General features: G+C 51.5%; 1 protein-coding gene across 6 annotated transcripts in view; it reads right to left on the bottom strand.

Annotated features, from left to right (window-relative positions):
* NCOA1 (nuclear receptor coactivator 1) overlaps positions 1 to 19,821 on the bottom strand; it is a 143,350-nt gene that overhangs the window by 44,670 nt on the left and 78,859 nt on the right. For all 6 annotated transcript variants that reach the window (XM_038177351.2, XM_038177354.2, XM_038177355.2 and 3 more), the window contains 2 exons: positions 5,401 to 5,503; positions 1,029 to 1,195 (listed from right to left, as the gene is read on the bottom strand). In XM_038177351.2, the coding sequence (XP_038033279.2) occupies positions 1,029 to 1,195; positions 5,401 to 5,486 (253 nt within the window). In that variant the 5' untranslated portion in view covers positions 5,487 to 5,503. The remainder of the gene's footprint in view (positions 1 to 1,028; positions 1,196 to 5,400; positions 5,504 to 19,821) is intronic.

Below are 19,821 nucleotides of genomic sequence, written 5' to 3'. Positions count from 1 at the left end.
ACGAGCCTAACGCTTCGCAAAGCGTCTCTTCCTCCTCGTAGGAGTGCAGCTCGGTGCCTAAATTAAGAGCAAAGCAGGAGGACCTTACACTGCCGCGTAAATTGTGTGTGAGGGCCTCGATGGGCACCCCCAGGTCCCGGCTGCAGGGTTTAGGAAAACTTTAGCATCTGGTATCACGCTCGGGGCGTGCAGCAGGAGCTTTGGCACAGGTCCCGGTTGACTGATGATGCTCTCCGAGCGTTGAGACGAGCTGAGTGGCGTTCACCTTGTGCAAAAAGGACATCGGCTCCGCGCGCCCGCCCCCGCAGGGCTGGGGATGGGCTCGGGGAGGGATGCTGAGGCTGCGAGGCTGAATCCTGCTCCCTGACACGCACACACCTGAACGCACCTCGCCTCTTTTCCTGGGCGTCGCTTGAGCCCTTTGGACCTGCGTATTTCAATTTGTGAGTTGACGCTCGGGGTGAATTTTAACCTTTACACGGCCTCTCAAGCATCTCCTCTCTGTTTGCCGTTCGCAGTGCCCGCGTTCGCCGGCGCTAGGTGGCTTCGTGCCCCTCTGATCTGTTGTGTTGGCAGGAAAACACATCTGACAAGGGGAAACGGTTCTCCACGAAATCTTACGCAGCGCGTGGCAGACCCAGCTGTCCTTCACCTTAGCCCAGCTAGAAAACGGGTTTTCTGCTCACCCTAATGGCAGCATTGCTGATAAGTACTGAATAGGACCAGTCCCGAAAGCTTACCACGTGCTTCTCTTCGTTGTAATCTACAAAATAAGCCCAGGACAAACCACAAACCCTGAGCCAGGCACCACCTTGCAGTGAGAAGCACCATCAGACACCAAGGTGGCTCCTCCAACGAGCTCAGCAGCGGCCCTAAAAAGCACTTTTCATCTTAACCCATTCATAAAAGCAGGAAAAGGAAAACTGAAAATGGAAGTCCTGATTATTTGCTCAATTTAGGGTCCACAACGCACCGGGAGAAGGCTCCCCAGCTTTGAGACAAGCCAGGGCAGGAGGCTGCTGCCTTACCTTGCTCCAACCTCTTCATCTGCTGGATCTGGTCAACCGTCTTCTTCAGGATCTTGCATTTGTCTGGTTTGACACTCAGGGTGTCGATGTCCCCGATGTTTGCAGACAGCAGCTCCGCCAGCTCCTCTAAATATTTGTTCTCCTGTTCCCGACGCCGCTTCTCATTGCTGCGACAGAAAATAAACAAATTCAACGCCATGGTAATGATTTCCCTCCGCTGCTCAGCCCAGCCACACCTATGCTAGGCAAGGACCTACAAATACAAGTGCTGGCCACAGTCACGGCCTTGCTATAAGCCAAAAAGCTCCAACACACTGGGGAGTTCATTCAGGCCTTTGTCTGGTTTCATATGTAGAAAAATATTCAAAATTAACGCCAAGGAAGACACGTGTGTCCCAGCCCAGCAGACCTGTAACATCCAGGCCTTTCTCTCCAAGTCAGTTTTAAGCCTACAATTTAAGCCTCTCGTTTTTCTAAAGCCACTCCTCCAGCTGTCGCCAAGTTAAATCCTAAATTCACACCTAGAGGCTAACAACATCCACCAGAGATCACCAAAGCGAAAATCACAGCGACCGTGTCACAGGGACAAGGGCGAGATGAAAAATATTCATGAGATAACTTTTTTTACGCACTGAAAACTGCTTTTTATTATTTTTTTTTAGCCCAAAGCCAGTGCAGAAGCCCCAGCACTCTCCCATCGCTGTTTCTACATTCTGAGGGTTGAGGACAAATTATTCACGTGCTAGAACGTGGCCGGCATTAAAGCCACCCTCCATACCACCTACCAATGCCTTTTATCTGATTTTTTTTGTTTTTTTTTTCAATAAGCCACCTAATCTTTCTTGTAAGCTCCACAGGACGCACTATCTGGAAGATGCTATCTTAGAAATTACTGCCTGAAAGTTACGCCGACATGACGTACATGTGGCACGATGGGATGGTTCTGGCCTCAAAGAGGCCAAGATTTCGCACGTAAGGCAGAGCAGAGTTTCCAGAAGACAAGGCAGGTCCTCCAAAGCCCCTCTGCCCCACGAAGGGGGCGTGGAGCATTGCCAGAAAATGCTATTACCCCAGCTTAATCAAAAACCCAGTTCCAGAGGGAATTTGGATCCCATCACGGATGGGCTCTGATGTGTGCTCTGGGATGAAACGAGCTCTGCTAGCAGCTGGAGGCTTTGCAAAGAGGTTTGCTTTGTTTTATCTGCCAACAGGGGTGCGTAGCGAGAGCAAGGCATCAGGACCTTGAAAATCCCCTGATAACTCTGGGTAATCACAGCTGTCCAAAATCAGAGAGACAACACCAGCCCTCCCCTCCCAGGAGCTCCTTGTGTAGCCTACGTGGTAGTTTCCTTATTCTTCCTTAATTCCAGCCATTTAATTAGCTCAATATCCAGGCCTCACAGGCAGGCTCTGCCCCTCGGGTATTTTGCTGTTGCTTGAAGTTGTTCTCAGGTGAAAATATCTGAAGACTGCAGGCCACGGGGAGCCTCCCATCACCTCCTACAGCACCTCGGCCTCTTCCTCCCCTTGGCACGACTGCCAAGGGGGGCAAGAGAAACGGTTTGCACTCAGGGCACTCAGCAGAGCAGCAGAACCACAAAAGAAAAGAATTATCATCCACAAGGCAAAGCCAGCTGCAGGGTGAGGAGGACACGAGCTGCGTTTCTGCTCGGGTCACCGGCCTTGTGGAGCCCACGGTGAAGACTTTCCATGGGGGGGACACCTGGAAGCTCCCCTGCAGTGACCTCAGGAGCTTTTGCTTCCCAATCCTGCGGCTTTCAAGGGCTTTCAGGGAGCCTGGCCAGCTCCAGGGTCACGGGGCAGGCTGCATTCCCAAGCGGTGCACCAGCAGTGGGTCCCCGCCACGACCTCAGCCTCTTGGACGTGGGCATCAGCGCAGGCAGCACTGCAGAGCAAGGCGAGCTTTGCAAAGTGACCCATTTACAACGTGGAAAGCACCAAGCCCTACCCCATCACACGTCCTCGAGGGACCTAATGCCCTTGGCAGGGACTGGGATGGATGTGGAAGGGATGGGTCTACCCGAAAAGTGTCACCTTGCCCCCTCCTCACTCCTACCGAACGCGCTGCTCCCGTTGCCACCACGAACGTGCTGTAAAGAGGCCAGCAGCGCTTTCGTTTTTTTTTTTTTTCTTGGATATTACCAAAAAGAGAAGCGAGGCAAGGTGCCAACAGGAGAAGAATCCCTAAGCGGAGAGGCAGAAGTGAAGGAAAAGCGAGCGAACCCACTGCAAAGCCCGAGCGAAGCGGCGCGCCGAGCCGGAGGCACGCCACCAAGCACTCAGGATCTACCCAGCCACGGGCAGGCAAATGCTCCTTGCAGGAGCCGGATGAGTATTTTAGTTAAGGTCAAATTAATTCCTAGCTCGCCCCGCGAACCGAAAAGAAATAGCAGGGGGAAAAAAAAAAAATAATAATAAAAAAAAATCCCTCTGTTGTGGGTGAGCTCATTTCATGAAAACCCTTAATGTCGCTGTTGCTGTGGCAACTTTCGAATTGTAGGAGGGAGAATTGGCCAATTTTCCTTACATAAAGGCATCATGAGAATATTACAGCAGTGGGCTGTTCTTTATGACTCCGAATTATCATCAAAAGCAACAGTTAAACCTTCCCGGTTTTAACAAAGGAGGTTTGAAGTTCGCTTTGCTCCAGACCACGTTATGAAGGGACTGTGGGCAGTCTGCGGGACTTCGGGAGGACGAGGTCCCTGCCCTGTGCCACTGCGAGCTGGGAGATTTCCTTTCCTAAAGAAAGCAAAAAACAGCACAGGGGAGGACTTCTTGGTCTTGCTCACGTGCTTCAGCTCTACTGCTTGCTGCTTGGTGGCTTCGAGCTTCTACGAAGACTTTTGGGTGCTTCGTGCGTGTGAAGAATTGTGCTTGGATGAGGAAGGAGAATCCTTCATCCCAAAGTCCCTACTTCTCTACGATCAGTTTGTTCCTCGCCCTGCACATCTGGAAAACTTTCTGATGTCTCTTCTCGGGGCGCTTAGTGGTGTGAAAAGCAAACACGAGCCTCGTTTCCCAAAGGCAGACCAGACAAAGCAAGGCCAGGTGTGTGTGCCCGTGTATCTAGAGCAGGTCCTCCAGGAGGGGGGTGCGAGCCCACCTTGCTCCCCATGGCAGAGCTGTGGGGACTCGAAGCACGGGGGCTTCATCCTGGGGTGGGGACCAGCCCTGAGAGCAGCCTGGAGCCAGCAGCGAGGGCTGCAGAGCTCTGACTCAAACAGGCACCGACTCCAGTGACTCAGCCAGAAATGGGAAACGGCTCACGTGATGGCTACAGCATTTGTTAGGAATAAGGCAGATACCTCAAGGGCTATCAAAATGTGTTCTGCAATTACTTCTTGTTTTAATGGCACGGATAAGCCATGAGCTACAGAGGCTTTGTGAGGTGTGCAAACCCTACGGAGGAGAGACGTGACGATGAAAAACTGCAATAAACTGAAATCCTCAGAAAAGCACTTAATATTTCTCTCCCTTATTCTACTGGAACCCTGTAGCCTTTGCACTTATTGCCTACCATGCCATGTAGAGCTATAACTGACAGAAAACACGCCCAGAGTTTGCTCAGTGCATCAATATTCTGTGACGATGAGCAAACAGGCTGTAGAGGCACAGTCAGCAGCAGCGCTGTAAATTCATCCTCGCTAATAGACGATATTGCAATGGAAAAAAAGATGCACAGGATTCACAGAGCCAGCAAAAGCCTGGCTCTCACTCGTGTGGATCTAGGACTTGTTAATGTTAACTCAGCTGGCAACGAGGCTGGGATGGGAAGGCTCAGTCATTAGCAAAGGGTGCGTTTCCACAGGGAGCTGGGTTTTGAAGCAGTCTGCATCAGCAGACAAATGAAAGTATTTCAGAAGGAAGCCGTTTCCTAATTGCACCATGGAGCACGAGGGTCTCCACCGAAGTTTCTGAATATTACACAATAGGTATTTCTCGAGAAGCTGGCATGAAGAGGCAGAAGGCTTGGGATGATCTGCAGCCCTCACTACTGCCCTTTACAGAAGTATCTGCCCAAAATTTACCCCGAGCAAGCTTTCTTGATGCTCCTCCACTCGATCGAACGCTCTCGATTTATAAAATCAATACATTAACTTTGATAACAAGCCTCTAATCATCATTTGCCACCTAACAACAAGCAGAGCAGATGGGGAGCTGCATTTCCATCATGCTCCATCTTCCACCGCAGCCACTGATAAAAGCAAAGCGAAGTTCTGGTGGGAAGTGTGAACGTTTACGAGTGGCTGAAACCCGGCTCCATCTGCTCGAGCAGACGGGACCAAACGACGCCGTCAGAATGACAAAGTAGCCGGGGCAGGGGATGGATCCGGAGCAGCACACGTACCTCTGGGCCGTGTCGCAGGGCGAGCCTTTCCTCTTCCGCGAGTCGGGGTTGGCAGGGTCCGTTGAGCTGTCCCCAAGGCCGCTCATGTTGACCTAATTTGCACCTGGAAATGAAGAAAAGATGGGGTCAGGAGGAGGGATCTGCGGTTTCAGGATTGGTCCCGATGTGACAACACCAGAAAACATCAACCGAACCACCTCTGAAGAAGTAATCAACCCAACGCAAGTTGTCCCGATTGAATTTATGCCTCGTTTCGGCAGTTTGTGAGGGAAAAGGTGTGAAGAGAAGACAACTGGTCACGTTACCCTCCTTTTGGTGTCCCGCGGTCACCATTTGGCCAAGCCAGCCCTCACCACCAGCACCAGCACCGCCACACCACAGCCTGAGCTCTTCCCTGCATCCCTGCAGATTTGGGCTTCCTGGCCCTTACGAGGGCTTTGTTTACACGCACACATTTCATCCCTTTTGGTTTTATTTCCTTTTCCTGCAAGCGTTGCCTTTTAGCTTTTAACACATCCCCAGCCCCGGCGCCATCTCCTCCTGGTCCCTCTGCCTCAGGGCTTCCCGAGGCCTCGCCACCCGCCTTGTATCCACATCCCGGCTCCCCCCACACCTCATTCTCCCCTGTCACAGGGCCTGGGCTTTAATTAGAGCTGCCAAATGACCCATCTACAGCAGGACACGGCATCTTCCCACCCCCTGGAGGGGCTGAAAGCCTCCCTTGGCCTCTCCCTCCATGAGGCACCTCCCGGCCTGCTCTCCTCAGCGCCCAGCCGGCCTACTGATATTTCCAGCGTGTAGCTTCCAGAGATATCGGATAAAGAACCTAAAAGGGGCCTGTAGGAAAGCTGGGCAAGGAATGAAGCATTGTGTAAGGCCACTAAGGGCAAGGAGGCCAGTTTAGTCTTTTCTCAGGATCCTTCACCTCTGAGCTGCACTGAAGGGGTTTAGCCAAAGACCCAAGAACCCAACCCAACCCAGTCACCCTGCTCAGGATGCCCAAATGGGACCAAACCTGTCTCCTACGGGTCTAAAAACCCTCCAAGACATCAAACCAAGGGACACCGCTGCTCCAGAAAGCAATCAGCCATGCACGGTGCCTCTCTTGCTTTCCCGAAGCTGTTCAGTGATTTTTTTTTTCCAGTCACAGCAATAATTCAATGCTGGATATTGCCACCCTTCAAATACTTCATTTATTTTCTAATTTTTACAAGTGTTTAGCATTGTGAGAAGATACAATGCCTGAGGAATAAAGTAATGGGACCCCACACAAGAATTTCGTTGTGTGGGTAGGGAGCAAAGGGACCAAGTTATTAAACTTAGTTCCCCTCATTTCTTACATTGCTTTCCAAACGTTGGAATTTTAACGAGCACTAAAGCGTTGACAAAGTGCTGTAAAACAAACCCTACAAGACTCTTTCACAGCCTCCCCAGCCCGGATTACCAAAGCATTTTATTCAGCGGGCCCAAAAGCATGGCTCGATGCCTCCTCCGACAGGGACGCTCTGGACCGACCCGATGACCCATCTCTGCGCTCACCTTTTAAACCATCTCCTCCGAAATAAAGGGAATATTTCTGCTTCCAGAGCAGCAATAAGGAAAGCAAACCCTTTCTGCAGCACACAACCATTTCTGCTAACGCCTGCGTCACCATTACCAAGGTGAGAGCAGCTCCTGGAGTCATTTCAGCGATACCAGCGCCGCCGCTCGATGCCAGCTCCTGTGCAGAGCAGGGTGAGCTCCACAGCTCGTCCACAGCCAGGAACCCTGAGCAGATGCCAGCAAGCCGGCCATGACCACGGGGACGAGTTCATTCCCCGCTATTCGGCGTGTTTGAAACGAGGAGCGATGCCAAAGCAAATAGACAGGAGGGGGGAAAAGGTAAACTCTTTAAAATATTGGTGATCCGAAAACTAGAAGTGATGCATCACCTGCTCGGGGTGAGAAGGGGTTTCGAGCTTTCAGACAAGTTTTCTGGGTTTTCAAACCCCTTCCTTCCACAGCAGACAGAGCAAATGGCAGCCTGGTGGCTTCCTTGGCTTGCAGTCAACATCTGCCTCGTGCACAGGTCAAAAAACCCATCAATATTGACATTAAAAGTTTAACTTGCCCCCACCAACACACCGAATCCTGATAACTCGTGTTGCTTCTCCAGGCCCTGATACTGCATTATCAGCCGCCAAATCAAAACAAAACAAAACAAAAAACGTTCTTTAGGACCAGGGACGTGGCAGGTAGGGGCAACCGTCCCACTGGGATGCGTGACCTTGGCAAGAGCCACCAGATGCCCCAGAGAGGTGAATTAAGGACAAAATTGCAGCCTTAGCTGAAATCCTTGGCTTGCGTTAAGCCCTTGATGTAATACATTCAGTGTTTCTTTTTATTGTAAAAGTAGTTTATTTTACAGCAAAACTTGCCAGGACGGACAGGCCAAAAATGTAATCTGGTCTAAAAATAGGCAGCTGAGCCCCGTGAGCACTGGTGGACAAGGGCAAGGGTTGCGCTCCCGGTGAGACCACGCTGGGGCATTTTCGCAGGAAACCTGATTTCTAAACACCAACTTCTTGTAAAAATGTTAATATTCTGCTCGCTTAGGAAAGCAAACAGAAACAGACGAAGTGCAGCATGACGGTAACGAAAACAAGCTAATTAGTTCGGCTGGGGGGGGAGCAGGGGCAGCGGTTTCCAGGCTTTGTACGAGTTGTCCCTGCTGCAAACCTGGTAAAACAACTGCTCCTTTGCTGTCGCTAAGGTTTGCCACCAGAGCTGCGATGAGGGGCTGCACCCAACGCTGCTGTTTCACCCAGGGGATGCTCAGGGGTTATTCGTGAACCCGCGACCAGCGCCGCGTTGACGCACGGTTTTTGGCTCTCCAAAAAGGAGCCTCATCCTAGAGACATCGCAGCTGTCCCCAGCCCACCGCTCGGACACAAATCTGCTTCGTGTTGCAAACCCAAGATATTCAGTGTGTGTTTTCTGTAAGCATGGACATTCTCAAAAAGCCGCTGCAATTTGCAGCTTCACGCGTGGTCCTAGGATGTGCAAGTCAGTGATCTTGCAGCAGCGGTGTAAAGGAGCAACGCTGCAACTTACCCCGCACGTAGCAGCAAAGAAAGCTCCTCTGACACAAATTGCAAAATTGCAGCTCCTTGTAGCCAGCTAGACCAGGGCTAAACTCAAGCAGCAGGCAAGGTCTGCAGCAAGAACTTCTCAGAGATGGTTCTTACCCCGTGGAGACAGATACGGCACCAGGCACGGGTTTGTCTTGCCGTCAGCACCCCGCTGCACCACTGCATCTGCTCGCAGGGGACAATTTGTCTCAAAGAGACTAATTGGAAGAAAAAAAAAAGCTGAAGAGGGGAATGGATAAGAAGCACGAGAGCTGACGTCACCTCCCACAGCCATTGCGGATGAATCCACCTCTGATTTCTATCCCTGCACTCTCCCCTCCTTCATCGATCCCAAACGTCCACCTGAAGGAGCTGCTGCTTTTTGGATGCTAATGAACATCCTCGCAGGGACAAGAGCCTTGCTCACCCGGGACATAGAGGCTCCAGCCCCAGCCCACATCAATATTTCAACACGACCTTAGGGATCTTGACAAGAACTCAATTTCCATATTAACAAAAAATAAAAAAAAAAGAAGCGTGTGAATTGCTGAGGCTTAGTGCTTGTGCTGTCATACTAACACCAACTGTGATTTTGATTTGTCCATGACCACTGAAAGCCAAAAAAAAGACAAGAGCTGACCGCTGAATACTTAATTCTCACAGAACTTCATTTTTCTAAAATTTATTTTCCATATTTTGGATGAGTTTGACCCAAAAAACAGCTTAGAAAATACTGCTGACATCCACGGGAGAGAGGCACAATCAGTAGGGCTGCTCTACAGAGAACTCCAGCATTGGAAAAATCCCTCACATTACACCCATTTATCAGCAAAATACAACCCATCTGTGCGTACACAGCCTCAATTAGAGGTAATTAAGAGCATACTCGGAATGTCATAAGGATACATCTATATCGTTGCCCTCACAAGTTCATCGCCAGCTGCTGATCCGAGCACTGGGGTCAGAACAAGATTTAATTTAAAAGAAAAAAAAAAAAAAGCACCAAAAAAAACTTCTGCAGATTACGGGAGAAACAACGAAGCCGTAATGTGGCTAGCGGGGAAGCGAGGGGTGAGACCGAGTGAGTCACTCGCTAACCCGCTGCATGTGTTGTTACTTTGGGTTTTTTTTCTTTCAAACTTCTTTTCCTGACCTCATCCCCAACAACAGCAACAAAAAAATAATAAAAAACAAAAAAGGAGAGACTTCCAGCCCCGCTCTTTCGGCTGCTGAAGTTGTCAAAAACAAATGTCACATCTGTTTTGTGCAACGCTCCTTGTGGGGGGGGAAAAAAATCCCTGGATCCATATGCCACCGCGCCAGCACTGGCCAGCAGACACGTCTGCCTTCAATTGAAATCCTCTTTTCTTGGTACCTTACCCCAATTTCCCCGCCTGTCTCCTCCTGTCTCTCCCCCAGCCTCTGTCTCCTGCCCGAGCCCCACCGAGATGCCGACAGATGGACCCTTTGGCTCTGGGACATCAAACCCTACCTGGAAAGAACAGTTGGAATAAGAAAGACCCTGGGTTTCTGGCAGAAGATGAGCAAAGCAGTGCAGAAAAGAAAGGTGGAAATAAAACCCGTCAGCAAAAGATCTCCAAGTTGTTTTCTTCCTCTAGGAGCCCCGTCTGCTTCTGTTGGTTGTGAGTCCATCTTTATGGTGCTCTGTCACCCCAGAGCGCAACACACAGCCCAGGGAATGCAAATATCAGGATTTCTCTTCATTCCCATTACCTATCCTGGCCTGAACATCCCCTCTTGGCATCGAGTGATCAGCCTTGTATCATTACTGCAATAATTATTATTATTACAGCGATGATGTTGGTGCAGTGCTCAGAGCCTCCAGGGATGCCAGCTTGGCTCTCCTGTGTGGGACCGTGGAGGGGACGCAGTGGCACCTGTTTCCATGCGGGGATCCAGGCAAGGAGAGATGAAAATCATCACCTGAGACCGAATTCAAGCAGAATTCAAAGCACCTCAAGATACGGCTAACCGAGAGGAGCTCAAGGTCACCAGGAGGGCTCAAGGAAAGCTGCGGTGGCCCCGTGTCCCTGTGATCATTAGGGCCACAGGAGGAGGGAGATGAAGGATGAAGATTTATTTTCACCAGCCTCCAAAGACAGAGTGCTGGGCACTTTTTGGTGTGAGGGCAGAGCAGCTTGCTCCGATGTCCCCACAAACAGACGCTGTGTCCCTGTTGCTGGCTGCACCCCATGCCCCCGGTGCCTGCAGGGCTGGTGTTTGCTTCCCTTCCTACGAGCTAAGTGGGACATGCAGAAATCTTAATTATCGCTGGCTCTGCCGAGGCAGCAGGCTAATAAAAGCTGTCAGCTCGGGGATGCGGTGGAGCGAAAGCCCACGGTCTCAATTCCCCAGCAAGCGTGCGAGCGCATCCGCGCCCACCTGCTGCCTCGTCCCGTGGGCAGGGGGACACGGAGGACAGGCTCACGCTGCCAAAACCCTTCCAGAAAGGTTTTTCAGAGCTGTTTGCCTTGAAGAAAATGGATTCCAGCACCCCTGGGCCCAGCAGTGCTGCCTGAGGGGCAGGGGGAGCCTCTGGGCCTGGCCCTGGGCAGCGCTGAGCAGAGCCCGGCTCCGGCCTCTCCGCACCTCCCTGTGGGTACTGACGGCCATGGGGGATCTTTGAACACCCAGAAGTCACACAGGCAGTACTAAAGATGGTGGTTACGTTAACCACATTAGCTGTAAGAGGACTATGTGGAAAATTCCTGTCAGGGAACAAGATCGGAGCCCAGCGGCTGGAGCCTCGCTGAGGCAGCGAGAGAAGTCCTTCACCGACAGCGGGTAGATCTGTGTCCTCCACAGAGCAGGAGGGGGTGAAGGGCATACTAATGTGAGACCAACCCCACCTTCCCTTCGTGGTTCTTCCCCTAATTTTAATTCCGAGCACTAGAAACTCCTCCGTGACCACCCGACAGAGTAAACGAGCTTTGCTCTCTGAATTCAGGCTCCTCCATGGCTTAGTTCTTTTACCCACAAGAAACGTTTTGCTTTGGAAACGTAGCACGGGCCGTACAATCGATAACATCGAACCTATGTGGCGGAAGGTAATTCTGTCTATGGAAACAAACAGAAATATAAACATCAAAGTGGATTTCTCGAGGAGGAAGGCACAGGCCAGCCGAACCTCAGCTCCAACTCCAGTTCAACAAGTGCTCGCTCGCTACACGTCTGACACCCAGAAAGCACAAAAAAAGGGAAAGATGTATATAAATCAAAGTCCTTGAGGACTAAGCATCGTCCTTACAGAGACAACGGTCCGCAGGGCTTAGAGAAATGGTGAATTTTAATACACCAATCATCTATATTGTATTTGCAACTCGCAGACCCACAGCAGTCATTCCCCCTTAGCCTAGGGATAATTCCAGCAGCCAATTTGCTTTACAAATGAATGGGAAAATGTGGGAAAGGGCCCTGCCTCAGCACTACAAAAATGAATAATCCAGCTGTGGGAAATCAATATTTGATGCCTGAGGAGCCCTCTGGAAATCCACAATGCCACTCTGTTATTTTCCCAAGCTCTCTTTCAAAGCCGCCTCAGCTAAAACACAACAGACACAAGATAACTGATGTGCCGCTTATTACACTAATTGCAATCATCTCCTTGTTACCTGGTGCTCACCCACATCTGTTTGTCGTAGCCATCTGTCGTCTGTCTTAATTAGATCACGCACTCGCGGGGCAGGGGCTGTCACAGCACGTGGGTTCCTAACACCGCCGCGTCCCACTTCTGCCCCAGCATCTCCGCGCCGCCTCGAGTCCCCTGGCAGGGCAACACCACTGCAAATATAGGGCAGGCAGCTGGAGAAAAGCGATTCAGAAACAAACAAACACCCAAAAAGCTGAAAATGAGCTGGGTAAGAAGCCCGCTGCCCTTTCAGGGCCAGGGAGCAGCGCTATGTCCTGGGGGACTTGCAGGTCCCAGAGACCAGGAGGGTCATCATTTCTAGGATTTCTTTCTAGGATTTACCTTTCAAGCCGCTCTCGGATCACTCACCGCGATGACCAGGCACCAAAACGAAGCCAGTCATGGGGATAAGATGCAAAACTCCACTTTTCCTTCCACTCCATTCCAAAACCAACAGGAAACCACAGAAGGACTCGCCGCCCCACGCCGCTCTCCGCATCGCTGCTGCCCCCGGGCAGGAGCCCACCAGCTCCTGCAACACCTTCACGAGGTGCTGCCTTCCACCTGATCTCTCCACGTTAGTTTTTGGCGCAGTGAGATGCTGCTGGTTAATTATTAGCGACTCGATGTGTCGGCCCAAGTGCTTCCTGCTAAACCTCCCTGTCTTGGAGGCTTTCTGCAGAAGGTGGCTGCTCAGAAGATAATTTCCATTGCTGACTCGAGAGATCAGCAGTGATGGTAGCTACATATGAGGACATTAGAGTGCCTACACTTAAAAAAACAACACGAATGACACGGTGTTTCCCATTTCACTAGATGGATATCCCACTAGGAGCTGGTGTAGGATCCCACTGCTGCTGTGGGATTGCCCAAAGCCCTGGACAGGACAGCCCAGCTCACCCAGCACCACAAGCCAGGGAAGGAGGGCACTATCTCAGAAAGATGCCCAGGTACCCCGAAACTATTTGCAATTGAGATCTTTATGGCTCATAATTTTGGCCCAGCTGAGTTATTCCCCCCTGCCACAAGACACCCAGGTAAAAAGCCTTTTTGGAAGGACGACGGCACACTTCCCTTGCCAACTACTCAGAGCAGGTATGTTAAAAGAACACCTAAAGATCTCCAAGTCTTAAAGGCGCTTTGTTTTTCACCCTCATTAAAAGCCCAATAGAAATTCAAATTTCTCCTTACACCAGCTGTTTTCCCACAACACACCAACTGGCTTATTAAAGAGCTGCTCACGAGCGGCAGCACGTCCTCCTCCAGCCTTTGCATCTCTGCATTTCTGCCTTTGCAAAACCTGGAGAAGAGGCCTCTGCACATTTGGTTGCTGTTAGCAGCTGTGCAGCAGCCCTGGGAGGGGAGAACTGTGCCAGCAGGGCTGAGGGGCTGCTTGTCCCCGACCCCAAAGCGTGTCCATGTGAGTGTGCCTGCCCTCTGCCTTCCAGTTGAAGCCCAGAAGTGGAAACTCCGCTTCGAATTTGCCCGAGTCACGGAAGAAAACCCACAAAACTTTGTTTATGCACATTTTTGTTGGCATTCAAGCCTCCACGCCACGCCACCTCCACGGCCTCCACGCCACCCCAAAGCAAAACTAATTTTCACACCAGAGACCCTCCTTTGCTGATTTAGAGCAAAAAGAAGAGGCAAAGGGGACTGCGGTCATGCAGGATGCTGCAAGGTTTACGCCTCTCCCTAAAATCTGGACTTCAGCGCTGTCCAACTCAGATGTAACTAGATTTTTCATCTTGGGACGAGCGCTGACAGCACCAGCAGATGCTTTTCGTGCAGCAGCCTCATTTTTTCCAGCAGTTTCTGCACCGCTTTGTATTTGGGAGCCTGGGGAAGAACCCCAGGCTCTCCTCTTCGTAACTTCGTGCTCTCCGAGCTGCCCCAAACACCGGAGGGGACAGGAGAGGGGGAGCAGGGGGCAGCAGTCACATCTGCTCTACCCTTACGGTCCCCCCAAGGCTGTGTCATGCGTGGTGACAGGTTTGGGAGGCAGCGAGGCTGCTAGCAAGGTTAGGTCGGTGGATGAACGGTCAGAGAACAACAATGGTGATGGGAGAAACCCTCTGAGAAGGTGAGTCAAGGTGAGGTGTGTATAAATTAATAATGCATCGCTCCACCAAGCTGTATTTTTTTGCCCCCTTCCTCCAAGCTCCCTTTTAGGGCCACGCATTTCCCCGTGATCAGCCCGGGATGACAAAACCCCCCTGGATCCCAGGATGATAAAAACAAGCTGCTGCCCCCCCAAAAATATTATAAGGTTCAGCGCTGAGCCAGAACGTAAGAACCAACAGCAAATCCAGGCAGGACTGAGTCCAGAGCCTGACGCTGCAAATCCTTCAGGGCTTTGACCCAAGAGGAGTTAGGGGGGAGCAGAGCATCGTCACCCTGCTGCCAGCACCACAGGGCTCGGGGCTCTGCTTCGGCCACCTCTCGCTAAAGGATGCTGAGCAAAACACGCAGCTCTGCCCCCATCACGATGGGAAAGGAACCCTGCTCCTTCAATATAAAAAAATGAAGTTTTTTGAAACCACTTTGCCCTAATAATGGAAATCTGCCACAAACACAAAGTGATGAAAAGCCCCTGACTTGCCTGAACGGAGATGGAGACACAATTTGGTTGCCATCCTTCAGCAGCCTTCCTCGTGGAGCTGCTTGTGTCTGAGAGGCAGCGAGGATCACTTGGCAATGTTTACAGCAGAGATAAGATAGAAAACACAACTGCAAGAAGCGTAACCTTTTCTCCCAGTAACTGATAGGAAAAGTGGGTTAATTTATACAGCTTCTGAAAGGAAAAAATAACACTAATTCCCCTGTAGTCACAGAACATTACACACTTAGTTTCATATTACGTTGGTGAATTACACTTTGCAATTACACAATTTTCTCTATGGGGAGAATAAATTATTTGGCAGAACGTACAAATACATCAGGTTCTCATGTAACTCAAATTAAACTGCGGTGGAAGCACATGTGGCTTTGTAAGAAGCGCCGTGAGCCTGCCTGGGTTAGGGGATCGCTTGCAAGCAGCAGCGTGGGGACAAATCCTGAGCTGGGACACGTTACAGGAATGTCATCGAGCAGAGAAGGCGCTTGGCCAGCGGTGTGGCCGAGCTGCAAGTCCTCAGCTTGCCCTGGCCTCAGCACCTTTGACACCAGGAGCAGGATGGAGCTGGAAAAACTCTTTTTAAGGAGCAAATTGGGGATGCGGACTCCGTGTCATGTTGGTTGTGGTCCTGCTCTAGTGAGGATTTGGTCCCTTCTATCCAAAATACGCAGGATTTACTCACATATATATATCTACACACACCTACACACCTCTCATTTAATGTTTCTTTAATGTACTTCCTTACCCTAGCTACCTCGGATGCATGGATTAAAGAATGATGGCCAAGGGCTCTGCAGCAAAACTGCGTGAATGCAATCAGCTCAGCTCCAGCTTCGATTCCCTTGTGCTACAGGAATGGCGATTACGTCCCACAATCACCAATTTTGAGTCTTTCAGGAAAAATACACGGGAGGCAGTGCCTTGCTGTATGCTTAAAGTTGGTCAAAGTGGAACTCTGCCGACAAACACCGCTGGTAAGAGGCAAGTAGTGCCAGTGCCAGTCGTCCAAGCACCTCTGTGCATCAGAAGCACACATTTTGGGGAAGGAACGGTGCCAAACAGCAGCCCCGACAGCTGCCAAGCCGCTCAGCCCTCTGGAGCACAAAGCGTTTTTAATTAGCATTCTCGCTGCAGCAATTCAAACCCAAAATCCTCCTTGAAGCCCAAAAACTGATGCCTGCCACGCCTGCCTTCAGCGGGGCCAGCTTCAGCTGGAAGCCCAGCAAAACCCCCCGAGTTTCTGCTGTTTGGCACCAAGCGTGGAGCATCCCCGGTGGGAGAAGCTCCTGCAGGGCGTTAAGCCGTGCCTCCGTGTCTCAGAGAGGAGCTTTGGCCATCGCAAGGGGCCTGGTGGCTCAGACACCATCTGCTGAGTCAACAACACAGCCCCCAGCGAGCCCAGAAATGCTAAGAAGTGGAGTTTTGGGCGGGCTGGACCTCAAATTTAAGGACTAACCTTGAAGCTGCCCCCCAAAGAAAGCCGAAAGGAGGCTGCCACCCCTGCAGGAACGTCACCTTCTCCTCTTTTGCTTCTGCTCCATTTCGTTTGATCACATCTGCCCCACTTTCAAACACTTCGCACTTCCCCTCTGCTCTCTTGCCGTCCCCACCAGCAGCACGGGTGCCACCAGCACCAGGTGACAGAAATCCCTGCCGACAGCCACAACCTCTGCTTTCCACCTTCCTTCTCTGCCTGCTCCTCCTCAGCCCTCTGTGGGACTCCTCTTGGGTTTATTTTTTCCCCTAGGGCTCTCCAGCTTCAGTTCCTCTGGGAGAGGGAGGCCAAAATGCGGAGGATCACAAACCAGAGCTGTGAAAATATGAAAGGACTTGGGGAAAAGGAGCAGGCAAGAGGAAAGCTTCGATGGAGAAATCTTTTTGGGGAAGTCTTTTTGGGGAGAGAGCAGAGCGAGGCAGCCTGGCCGAAGGAACCAGAGCAAGGCGTAACCCCGAGAGGAGCTGACACCCGTCTGTCTCCGCGGGGTGTGAATTCTCCCACCAAAAACACATCCCTGGGGAGAATGATGGCATGGAGAAGCTCTCACCACTGCCATCTCGGCACAGCACGGACGAATTCAGCATCCAAGCTCCTGCTAGAGCCAGGAAAAACCAAACCGAGATGTCCAACACCAAGAGGATCATAAGGACTATCAACGATGATCCTTATGGGATCAACGATGATCCAGTCCACGCCCCGAGCCTCAGGATTCTGCGCGCTCGGGGCAAGCAGAATTTGGATGGAAACTCTTCCCGCGTCGTCTCCGAAACGATGACATTTCATCCGCCGGAGAGAATTTTGCGCTCACCAAAACAAAAGCTGCGCGTTACAGAGCTCGTTTGAAAAGCCTGCTGCGGCTTCCCCGTGAATAAATTAATCAGTTTTATTAGATGTGATGCTAAATTCCTGAGCGACAGCTCCGCTCCTAAAGAGGCGAGCTGCAGGCTGCCTGCCACGGAAGAAGTCTGGAAGGCGCCAGCCCGAAGAGCTCGTGTAACACGAAGCTAACCCAGCCGCGGCGAGCACACCAAAAATAAAAATATAAAAGAATACGTTCTTAACCCATTGATCGCTAGCCTGCTGCAAAATCCGAGCTGGCATTACTAGTTAAATTCTGCCTCATCTCTCATTATCTCGGGATTAGCAGAGGAGGCGGGGAGATCATCCTGGTTTAGCCGCCCCGCGATAAGAAGCCGAGTGTTGGTCAGCTCTCAGGTTTTGTTAAAAGATAAAAGAAGGCACAAATGCACATTTTTTTTTAAAACCACAGAACTATGAAGAATTAAAAAAAAAATAAATCTGATTCCGATTGCTGAAGCCGAGCTTTAGAAAACCTTCAGGCCAAACGTCCCCCTGGGACGGCACCTTGATTGCCTCTACCTGGAGCTGCGGCAACCACCTGCGCCCCGAAGTCCTTCCCCACACTTGAGGAGCACCCCTGTGGGTTCTGGACCCACTTCTCCATCCCAAAGCCACCCGTTGACATCCTTTTGATACCACACCGACACCCACCAGCCTGATGGAGGTGTGGAGAGGCACAGAGGCGCCAGCTGGAGGTCCCTGTGCCCCCCAGCCCACGGGGTCCCTCCGGAGCACGGGGACACGACTCCCACGGGGACGCCGCGATGGGACCGGGTGAATTTGTGCGTGTCTCTTTGCCTCCTTCCTCCAGTTACAGGCTGGAAACAGCGACGTGAGACCCCGCCAACCTCCTCCTGCAGCAAACACCAGCTCCAACCACGAGACCGAGCCAGGATTCGGCCACTGCCACCAACGGGCAGCGCCCAACCTGCCGCCGTTCACCCTCTGCATCGACAGCCAACGGGGACAGCCCTAACCCCATCCACACAGCCATTTCGCCCACTCCATCTGGCAATTAATGCGGGATTTAAAGGCGTTATGAACATTTGGAGATCTCCAAAAGGTGCCTGGACGTGGGGCTGGGCACCCAGCTCCGGGAGGCCCTGCTGGGGCAACGGGGGAACAGATGGACCAAGAGGTGGCCCCTTGCTTTTACAGCTACCACCACGACGCAGCACGATACCTTTGGAGCAAAGCGTTCGCCTTCTTGTATTTGGGTAGCCCTTGGGTAGCCCTTGAGTAGCCCCTGAGTAGCCCCTTGGGTTGTTGGTGAGTCCAGAACTTGGGATTTCAGCTCAGCTCCGCGACGTGAGCTACATCCTGCCTCAGCAGCGCATCCCAAGTATCGAAACAAACTCCTGTCGTCAAAGATATTTTTTCCCCGTTGCATTTAGAAGACAAAAACCTCTATTTTGCTTTCTCCACAGGTCCTGGCAATGCTCACGACGAGGAGCATCCCTCTCTACCGGTGCTCCAGCACGGAATTTCACTCACCAGGACCTCACGCCCGCACGTTAATTTGCCCGTGACCAAAGCAAACAATCCATCAAAGCAACCAAGTGCTTCGCCCTCGCTATTAACGGCCTACCCTTCACGTAACCAACCCTATCAGCAAGACAAGCTGAGTGCTGCGCCGAAGCTTTTTAAATAGAGAGGAGCCATTAGTGAGGCAGAGTAATAATAAAAAAAAAAAAAGCATAAAATTTGGTTTCTTTTCTGCGCAAAGTCAATCTTTGCGAAGTCTGTAGAGGGAGATACTGAAAAAAAAAAAAAACAAACAAACCACAAGCGCGCACAAAGAGGAATGCAGCTTAAGAAATGAAGCATTAGCAGCCTCTTCAAAATAAAGCCGAGCCCTTGTGGAAGGCGCTGAAGATCCAGGCGCAGCAGCTCCTGGCTAATTGGATTACTGCTGTTAGAGCGACGGCCCCGAGCCGCAGCGGCGCGGGCAGGCGATGCGCGGTGCGTCGTGCCACGTCTCCGCCTCGAGCAGGGCACAAGTCAGGTGTGGACAGCCTCCAAATCGCATCAGAGCTGCGTTTTTTGGGGCAGGGATGAGCTGAGCCCTTCCCACGGCTCGAGGTGGGAGCCATCCTCTCCCTTTGACCAGCAAAGCTCCCTCGCCGAGGAGCCGGCGAATCGCCCAGCAGCGTTAGCGGGATATCTGCTAAGCCTTCTTGTATTTAATAACTTAATTAGGGATCAGAGAGCTATCGAAATTTGCATACAATACGAGATTCGGAAGAGCTGAAACCATCCCCGAGAACAAAAACCTGATTACGAAGCAAGCCGGGGACTTGAGGAATAGGGGCAGGAAACGCAACGAAAGCCAGCCACGCGCAACCCAAGGGGGCTCATCCTGCACGGGATCGCTGGATTTGGGGGTGCTGCGGTTGGGTTTTTAACCACATTAATCAGAGCAGGTGCTAATCCGGAGCGAGGTATCGTGTGTGAACGCAGCGGCGGCAGAGGAGCGCTCGTGGATTATTTGGACACGGTCAGCGGAGCGCGGAGAATGAAGGGCTCAGGTTTGGAGGCAGCATCAGGAGCTCTCTCTGCGTAATTAGCTAACCAAACAGAGAATTATGCACAGCTGAGATCACCTTCTCAGCACAACGCTAGCAACAATTGGCCATAAAAGAGCACGGCGGATGAGAGCGCGATGAAAGGGATTCAGAAGGAAAAG

The sequence above is a fragment of the Anas platyrhynchos genome, chromosome 3 (assembly GCF_047663525.1).
Source record: "Anas platyrhynchos isolate ZD024472 breed Pekin duck chromosome 3, IASCAAS_PekinDuck_T2T, whole genome shotgun sequence".
Classification (NCBI taxonomy): domain Eukaryota; kingdom Metazoa; phylum Chordata; class Aves; order Anseriformes; family Anatidae; genus Anas; species Anas platyrhynchos.
Note: the sequence above shows the minus strand (reverse complement) of the source record. Positions and strands in the feature narration are given on the sequence as shown.